Consider the following 10,234-nt stretch of genomic DNA (forward strand, 5'->3'; position numbering starts at 1 on the left):
ACTTGAGAAAAAAAACTATTTAGAAAAAATCACAAATATATACAGAAGAAGGTTAATACTTAAGAAGTAGGAAATAAGTAAAATATAGTCTCAAAATAAACAGAAACACAAACGAAAACAACTAGATATACTACAGCTTGTTTACTGCAGCGAAGAGGGTCCCACGACGCTTTTCCGCCCTCGGTACTTTTCACTGCCGAGCCGTGTAAATGCCTTCAACCTGGTCAATCAATTCTAATCCTGGTCAATCGTCAGTGCCAGGCAATTGATCCACTGGAGTTGTCCAGGACCTAAGTTCCCTATTCACCATGCGATCATTCGTGTTCGGGCTGTATGTAAAGGCAGAATGCCACGAATCGGGGTGGTACGGATTTCAGGTGGAGTATCCGTATACGGGGTCGTAGATTATGGAGAGAGGGGTGATTCCGCTCACCTCTTCCCGAATCGCTGCAATCAGCCGGTCCCCGAATGCTGTTTTGTACGAGGCCTTCTATTGCAGCGCGCCACCCTTGCACGCGTAGCGTCCCTCTCCCCCTATCGGGGCAATCCGAATTGATTTTCGACGAATCGCAGGTCGGAGGCGGCGCAAGGGGTGGAGCGTTGCAACGGATGGCGTCGTACAAAACAGCGTTCTGGAAGCGACTGTTTGCAGTGATGCAGAGAGAGAGATGAGCGGAACCACCTCCGTCTCCGTAATCTACCACCCAGTATACGGATACTCCACCCCCGCACTAACTCAGATTCGTGGGGTGGTGCCTTTAAGGCCCATCTGGGTACCGATACCTCATGGTGGATCCAAGGATCCAAGGCATGGGATCAGAAATAGACCTCCAGAGCATTTTTCCTTCTTTGCGAAACTCTTTTTAATCATTGAAACAGGTGTTAATTTTTTATTTGGGAAATGTCCACATATTCTAAAATGAATAACATCATTACAAATGCATTCATACTTCCAAGCAATATTTCCTCAAATGTATCTGTAATGGAATGTGAATGTCGATGTTTGAAATCTGTTATATGAAACAATAGGAGTTGGATTAAGTTCACTGGTAAGGACAAAATTCAACAGATCTCCGCAGCATATCCTGAAAGGAATACGTTATCGATTACAAAATTATACAGGCACCGTTACCGTTCCACAGAAATAATCATGCCATCGTTTTCAGCGGTGACTTCGGGATGAGACGACGACGAGACGTCAGACGAACAGAGTGCGATCTACTTGTGAAGCGCAGCGGCCGCGTCGCGGTCGTATGTGGAGGGACACGTGGCGGTGCCTGTATACGGCCGCATATTTTCCAGCCTTACCTCGCATTTGTGATCAAATTATCCGCTTTGATTTTTGGTTCGATGGCGTTGAGTCTGCAGCCAATTTGACATTTCGGGTCCTTTATATATGTGACACGGACTTGGATTTGTTTCCCAGCGGGTGCCTATAATTAGGAACTAGCGAAATTTTTGAAAAACATTGTTTCATAATGTTGATCATAGAAATTGATCTTACTACCGTAAGAAGTGCAATAGCTCACCTTTATCCAGTGATTACAGAGCATAAACGTATCCCGATTCGTAGTCACTTTGGCATTTCCGAAGGTGAATTGTTTCACCTGCCATTTGGCGGTCGCTGTAAGTGTCGCACCGCAACCAGAAGGCTATAAATAGTTCTGGATGATGAGCTGGAGATCTATTAAAAAGACAACTCGACGGGTAAAATTAATTGTAAAATTTCAGTCTTTCAAGAATTCTTTTTTCCAAATCACGTTAGCTCTTTTCGTTTGTTCTCAAATTTTATCAATATCTTGAATATTTCAAACAATTTAGGTCCTTAGTTTCATCTAACTTCTACGATGCTCTCATCTACCTTTTACGGGCACATTTTACTCTTTTTTGAGGAGATTTTTTTTCTCCGAAAAAAGTTTCAATTACGTCAAGTGTTTCACACTGTGCCGTATGCTAAAGGTCCAAACGGTCCAAACGGTCCAAATGGTCCCTCTCTCCTCTCCAAAGAAAACACCCCTCTGCAGCTTATGGAAAGTAGTCCTACTCGCGAACCCGCTTACACGAGTCTGCGAGTTCCTATCTGCTCACTAAAGCCCTGTTCGCAGTAAACATAAACAGGTATATAGGTATACCCTCCGGGCACATCTGAGCAACATAAGTTGCACAGTTATATGGCGAAAATGATATTGCAGAAAGGTGCAGAAAGGTGTACTGGTGTTATCCAGTACACCGCCGAAGTCCAACCCAAAAAGGTTGAATACCTTGAGGGAGCGTAAGATCCCTCGATCTCCGTTTTGTTACACGAAACTACCGGAAATTTTCGTTTTGAGGGTACTGGTGTCACTCGGAGTCGATCGACACTTTAAACAAAACCCCCACATTTGGTAGGATATAGAACAATGACGCGGCGGGTGTAGCGCAGTCGGTTAGAGGTTCCACCACGTCCGCACGATCGATCGGAGGTTCGAATCCGCCCTAGTGCTTACTAAGCCCCTCATCTCTTCGTGGTCGATAAATTGGTGCCAGACTTGTCTGGGAGGATAAAAGCACTGGCTGGACACATCGGCTAGCCACCGCAGGTCATTGTATGGGGCCAGTTACACGTTCGTGAACCTCAAGCGATTCTGAATTGAAATGAACGTGGTGGCGCAGGTCCCAAGCGGATTGATTAACGCCAGACACTTTACACACACTTTATGGAACAGCGAAGAATGGATGGATTCTCTACGAGCTCTCGCTATGGATAGAAAAGATCTGACAGAGCCAGGTTCGAGGACGACGCCCATGGAAAAGATGTGAAGAACCTCGTCAGGCGATGATACCAGCCACCAATTAAGTAATTTTTTAAAAGAGAAAATCCTACCCGTTGATCACACAAAGCTCCTCCGTATCCATACGGGCAATTACAAATTGTACAATTTTTTGGATTTGGTTCACCACCATTTGCACATGCAGCTGGAGCAACTGTACATTGATCTGAAATCTCGTCCATGCAATGGAGAATGCCTATTTCAAAGATCACATTCACTACTATTGATCCAGAGAATTCGGCATAAAATTAGCTTACCAATGCAATTGTAGTGATCGTTAATTGTTTTAATGTCATAGAATGAGATCGCACGAGAACCCAACGTGCGTAGAAAACGTCCTTCAAGCGGAATCATTGAGTTCCCTTTGCTTGTGAATCTGTAAACATATTTCTGTATCCGAAGTCATTTTTGAATAGAAAATATTGGAAGATTATTAGGTTGCCCCAAAAGTATTGCACGAAAGTTCACTTAGCTTTTTTATTTTTTATTCTTATTTTTTATTTTCTACTATTTTTCATCTATTACTTTATTTATACTATTTATTTATTTATTATTACTTTTTTACTTCATTGTCCACAGATATTAATCAACAAAATAATTACCATAATTATCCACTACGTTTGTCCAACGCTTCATTAGACCATCAATTCCAGAAGTGAAGAACTCTGTCGGCTGTGAGTCGAAGAAGCGCAAAATCTCACCCTTTAGCTCTTTCTGATCATCGAATGGTTTCTCCCGTAGATGCAGCTTCAGTGCCCAAAAGAAATGGTAGTCAGACAGGGCAAATTCAGGAGAATAAGCAAGCTGCAGTGGAATTTCCCAAAAGTAGAACTCCAATTTTCAGACGAGTAAGTTTTACCAAGTCAGGTCGGGTATGGTCATGAAGTAGAGCAAAATTGCCAATTTTCTTACACTTTTCTTAAAGGCATCACCTCACGAATCTGAGGTGGTACGGATTTCAGATGGAGTATTCTTATAAGGGATAGTAGATTATGGAAAGGAGGGTGATTCCGTCCATCTCTTCCTAATTCCCGTAAAAAAACGGCCCGGAAGATGCGGCGCCGCACAAGGCGAGCGCGCTTTCCAGTCGAACTCCTTGTAGAAAATAGTGCCCCAGAATGCCCGAAGCCGTATCTTCCGGGCCGTTTTTTACGGCAATTAGGAAGAAATGGACGAAATCACCCCCCTCTCCATAGTCTCCCCATCCCGTATACGATTATTCCACCTGAAATCTGTGCCATCTCAGATTTGTGGAGTGATGCCTTTAACGTGGCTCCCTATGACTGCCATTTCTTTGAGGCATTAAAGTTGCATCTACAAGAAAAAAAAATTCGACGATCACAAAGGGCAGGGAAGTGAGTTTCACGCCTCATCGACTTGCAGCCGCCGGAGTTCCGGATTTCAGGAATTGATAGTCTAGTGAAACCTTGGACATACGTAGTTGATCTTGATGACCATTATTCTATTGATTGATATCTATGAACAATAAGGTTACATTTGTTTGGGAAAAGTACGAAATTTGGTGAAAGACTTTCGGACCGACCGAATAGAAATAATTTGATAATGATATATAATATAATTTAATAGTAATTGAAAAATTCTAAAACTTGAAAAATAATAAAAATAGGAAAATAGAAATAATCTAATAATGATATATAATTTATTTATATATATATATATAATTTAATAATAATTGATATTTCACAAATCATGAGGTAAAAATTAACATATGGAAAAAATACAGAAGTCATGAGTCCTTTGAAAACACTAACATATCCCAATACTCCTATATTCCCTCCACTATTAAATTCAATACAAGTGCAGTCGTCATAATTTAAATAAATTATCGATCGATCGACACAACTGTGGGTACTTTAAAGCACAAGGCACCCCACGAATCTGAAGTGATACGGATTTCAAGATGGAGTATTCGTATACGGGATCGTAGATTATGGAGAGGGGTGATTTCGTCCATCTCTTCCTAATTGGCGCAAAAAAACGGTCCGGAAGATGTGGCAGGTGCACACGGCTGGCGCGCTCCAATCGAACTCGTGGTAGAAAATAGCGCGCCATTTTTTACGACAATTAGGAAGAAATGAACGGGATCACCCCCGTCTCCATAATCTATGATCCCGTATACGAATACTTCACCTGAAATCGGGTCCACCCAATAAAATAACATAACACGCAGACGCTCGGTGAAACAATGAAACACAAGAGTTTATGCCAAAATTTCCCCTATATTGACATTACAGAAACATTTGATCACATAAATAATTGCCTAAATTAAGGATAAGGGTAGAGGACAAAGGATAAAGCGTCTGGTGTGAGCGTGCCTGTCCGTTCCCGCAATCCACTTGGGACCCACGCCACCGCGTTCACTTCAATTCAGAATCGTTTGGGATTTACGAACGCGCATTCTACAAATACATAGAATGACTTCCGGGGACTAGCTGCTGTGCCAATTCAGTGTTTTTATCCTCCCGGACAAGTCTGATACCAATTCACCGACCCCTGAAGGGGTGAGGGGCTTGGTGAGCACTAGGGCGAATTCGAACCTTCGATCGATCGTGCAGTTACAGTGGAACCGCTTACCTACTGAGCTACATCTGCCCGAAAAGTAAGGATAGGATCTGATTACTAAAAAAAAACACTTACGTATTTGATGCATACTGCATAATACTGCCATATTCGTACGGATTGTAGTTTATAACTTCAGCCGAGGAGACCTTATAGAAATTTCCTTGCATATTTGGCTGAAATTTAATTTTTACACTCATTTTATGGAGAAATAATATCATTTTTCAAATCTTCATGCATCTGAATTCACAGCACCTTTTGGTTAAAAACAAGTTTCTCATCGAAGCAAGCGAATAGTCCTTAAGTCCTCTAATGATTTCATGTTGATGAAAAATATTTTACTGTGAAGATACGCATGACGAATAAAGTCCCTTTCATATTTGTTTAATATTTCCGCGATCAAATTTGACGCAGGAACGAAAAAAAAAGAAACTTGTATTAATTCTGATGACACACAATGTGCCAAATTAGATAAAACCAATCGGTTGGGGATATCCTCGAACCCTAATCATCTAGGTAAGTCAGGATTTATTCATTCCACAATTAGCTACATTGAAACGTCAAAATTCCAGGTTACCAGATTTTTTTTCATTTTTCTGCTTATCTAAGATCGATTGGAAATGAAAAAGGCAGCAGCGATTATCTGCCGGCGAAGTAGGCAACGACGATTCGTTCTAAGCATCCTTATAGTTCCCAAATAATTCTTAATAATTCCAGAAAAATCACGCTAAAAACACCTTACCGCCACATTTGTCAAATCAACTCGAATATAATCATCACGATCATCTCGCATTTGCATATGCCAAACCCCCAGGGCATGTGTGAATTCGTGTGCGACAAGACCCATCTGCAAACAACAATCGTTTCAGTTAGAGCCAATTTTTGAAATTTGAAAAAAGTTAATAATGATTTGTAACATAATTTAGTAATAATTTTAAAAATTTGAAATTTAGAAAAAAAATAATAGGAATAGGAAAGTAGAAATAATTTAATAATGATATATAATATAATTTAAAACTTTGGAATTTCAAAAAAAAATAAAAATAGGAAAGTAGAAACAATTTAATAATGGTATATAATATAATTTAATAATAATTTTAAAAAATTTGGAATTTCAAAAAAGGTAAAAATAGGAAAATAGAACTAATTTAATAATGATGTATAATAAAATTTAATAATAAAAAACTTTTAAAATTTCAAAAAAAATAAAAATAGGAAAATAGAAGTAATTTCATAATGATATACAATATAATTTAATAATAATTTTAAAAAAATTAAAATTTCAAAAAAATAGTAATAAAAGCAGGAAAATACAAATAATTTAATAATAATCATGTATAATATAATTTGATTATATTTTAAAAATTTTTGAAATTTAAAAAAATTATAATAAAAATAGGAAAATAGAAATAATTTAATAATGGTACATAATATAATTTAACAACAATTAAATAATTTTCAAAATTTTAAAAATAAAGAAATAATTTCAATTTTTCCAAAGCAGTGAAATTGTGTGCGTAATTTCGGAGTCATCACGTTGTTAGACGCAAGAATTCTAAGAAAAATTACAGGTAGACAAAAAATCAGATGGGACCCTGCCTTCAAGAGGAGCTGATCACAGAGATGATAAGTTACCTGAGCACAACCATCTCCCAGCGATAGATCTTGTTCACCACCTCGTCTGCCAACCGCTGAATAACATCCGCCACCGTTGAATACTCGTATTCGATTCGAAGCTGTTGAATTTTCGACAAAATTAATACATGTCCGAGCTTGAATGTAATTTAGTGCCATCTTGGTGATGGTTTTTTTCCGTTGAACTGAAATTCTCGGATAATTCATTGTCACCACCTGAGATTTTTTTTTATGAAAAGAGGCTTTTTTCAGAATTTTTTTCTTTTTCTCGGCTTTTTTTTTCAGCAAAAACGTTTTTTCTCCGAAGAGCTGCAATCCAGAGCAAAATGAATCAAAGCATTTTCTATCCTAGATATCATACCTATACTTGGATCATAGTAGTAATAGACAGTATTATCCAACCAAAGACCAGCATTCACGGCTACTTGACGTTTACTTCGAGTGCTTTCGTTCGAGGCGATACTTTTCTCAATCGACTCCAGCTGTTCCCTGTGAAAACGGCGACAAATTTTCACATCTAACGTTACCGATTCTATGCAAAAAAAGACAAAAAATAGTTAGAAATGAAGAAGTATACGGTACGTGAAGGCATAGAGCAAGAAGTAATAAAAATAAAATAAATAAAAATAAATTCACTGGCGTATCAAACCACTCAGGATGTGCCAACGCGTTTTACTGGAATTCGTAATCGTTGAGGTTTTCTGGAACGCGTGTTAACCTCCTACAATGACTTGCGAGGGTCAGCCGATGATCAAGTCAGTGTTTTTATCCTCCCAGACAAGTCCGGTACCAATTTATCGACCCCGGAGGGATGAAAGGCTCGGTACGCAATAGGGCGGATTGGAACTCTCGACCGTGTGACTACAACGGACCTCTAACCGACTTCGCCACACCCACCCCAGAAGTAATAAGAAGTAATATAATATTTATTATACACACACGAGTATCGTTACTAAAAATCTACAGAAAAGTATAACAAAGAAAACAAAAGAATCAATAAGTCTCGAGCTCCACCTGATTATTGATCGTAATCGTATACTAGATTGACCCTCTGTTTTCTTTGTTGTACTTTTCTCTGGATTTTCGATATCGGTACCCGTCTGTATAATAAATATTATAATTCTATTAATATTAATTCTACTATTATATTATTATAATTACTATTATTAATTCTATTATTATACCATTATATGCCGTTATATATACTATTATATAATTCTATTAATATTAATTCTTATTACTTCTTGCTCTATGTCTTTATTTACCGTACACTAGTTCACTTCTGTCTATTCTATGATTACCATGGATCAGTATTTGAGGCAATTTTATTTCTGGAATATAAGACAGTAAATCAACAAGTAAATAAACAAATAAACCTACTCAGATAAATTAATATCCGACTGGAAAAGAAAGTCGGCAACACCGCCTTTCTCGCTGAGTTCCACTATGTCGGGCTCACTGTCCGGTTCTAACAGTGTTTCATTGGAAAATCCCTGTAAAGTGAACTGTGAACTAGTTCTTAATTGATTTTTCTGAGCTGCAGCCAAGATTGTTATTGATTTGATATGATATTGATCGCCTTTATTAAACAGCGGCTAACGTTTCGGCGTTATCGCCTTTGTCAGAGCCTGGAAAAATCAAAGCCATTAGTGATTTATCCTCTCAAGCACCTCATCACCCTACAGAAAGCATCCAGACGATATGAAAACTCAACGAACTACCCTTCAACAACTTCATACGATTCTTAATAAACAAGAAAAAAAAAACAAAAAAAACAGCTAGCTATCACTAGAGTACATGAAGAAATCTGAATAAAATACATAATATAAAATAAAGTAAAATAAAATATATAATGTAAAAAAGCCAAGCCGAGCACCTCTTCAACTGTACTCGCATTCTGAGGTCTGGGCGTAGTTCCTTTGCTGGCATACAATACGGAAAGACGCTGCAATCTAGCCTGCCGCTCCTCCAGACTCTTACCTCGAAGACTCTGGAAGAAAAATTATTACTGATAAATTGTATTTAATAACCAACTGTTTAAAAGGATAAAGGATAAAGTGTCTAGCGCAATATTTATTTATTATTTGAATTATTATTTGAAATGTATTTGAACATCTATTTATTTGTTTGTTTGCGTTATTTATTTGAACATTTCCCCCTCAGTACTGTCGAAGAATATTATTTTTCTAACTTTCTTTCCTCTTTTTTGAAATGTTGCTCAAGTCGTTACATTAATTAAAAAGGATAAAGTTTCTGGCGTCAATCAATCCGCTTGGGACCCGCGCTACCACGTTCACTTCTATTCAGAATTGTTTGAGGTTTACGAACGTGTAACTGGCCTATGAAATGACTTGCAGGGGGCAGCCGATGTGTCAAGTCAGCGTTTTTATCCTCCCAGACAAGTCCGGGACCAATTTATCGACTCCGAAGGGATGAAAGGCTTGGTGAGCACTGGAGCGGATTCGAACCCCCGATCGATCGTGCAGGAAGCGGAACCTCTAACCGCTACACTACACCTGCCAACCAACTGCTTGTATTCATAAATGAAGCAACATTGTGGATTTAATTTTACTTACAGTTTACATGTTTATTCGAAGTTTACAGTTTACTTCGAGTAAATATGTAAACTGTAAGTAAAATTTAATATATAATGTTATTGCTTATGTTTATTTTGTTCATTTGTCCTCTCAAACAACACACAACAACAACAAGCTTCATAATTTGCTCTTGACTGATATCTACTATTATTTTTGAAGTATGTATTCTCTATTCATTTTTTATGATTATACTTCTATTTTATTATTTTTATTATTATTTTATTATTTTGATCATGTTTCTATTATTTACGTTTGTTTGTATAGATTTATGTTTATTTGTTTAGTAAGATAAAAGAGCTCACCTTAATTAAAGACTTCCTTGTCTCTGCAGACAATGCAGCTGCACTCTGAGCCAAAACGGGTAAAAGCAGGAGAACAAAGCAAAGTTTGAGGCACATTATTCCTGCGAAATCTGGGATTTTGGAAAGTTTTTTGTGTAAACCACAAAGATTACATTCATAAAAAGTCAAATCATTTCAAGCTTTTAGATAAAACTCTGATATTTTTTATTCTAACAATCACGATGAGAAAAGAATGCTTGAAGGAAATTATAGCCATTCAATTTAACTAAATGAAATTTAATTTAATTTCAATTTAATTATAGGCATAAAA

General features: G+C 37.7%; 1 protein-coding gene across 2 annotated transcripts; it reads right to left on the reverse strand.

Annotated features, from left to right (window-relative positions):
- Positions 1 to 244: 244 nt before the first annotated feature.
- Positions 245 to 10,020, reverse strand: RB195_008647 (uncharacterized protein; the record flags this gene model as incomplete). 2 transcript variants are annotated; one of them, XM_064195249.1, is made up of 11 exons in its annotated part: positions 245 to 329; positions 1,309 to 1,433; positions 1,530 to 1,652; positions 2,864 to 2,976; positions 3,068 to 3,186; positions 5,469 to 5,566; positions 6,133 to 6,237; positions 7,026 to 7,210; positions 7,387 to 7,514; positions 8,406 to 8,518; positions 9,925 to 10,020. In XM_064195249.1, the coding sequence occupies 11 exons, from the start codon at positions 10,018 to 10,020 to the stop codon at positions 245 to 247; spliced, it is 1,290 nt and encodes a 429-aa protein (XP_064046393.1). The 2 variants fall into 2 exon arrangements, with proteins under 2 accessions (XP_064046393.1, XP_064046394.1); XM_064195248.1 differs by lacking the exon at positions 245 to 329 and adding an exon at positions 785 to 914.
- Between the last annotated feature and the right edge of the window lie 214 nt (positions 10,021 to 10,234).

This window comes from Necator americanus, chromosome III, assembly GCF_031761385.1.
Source record: "Necator americanus strain Aroian chromosome III, whole genome shotgun sequence".
Lineage (NCBI taxonomy): Eukaryota > Metazoa > Nematoda > Chromadorea > Rhabditida > Ancylostomatidae > Necator > Necator americanus.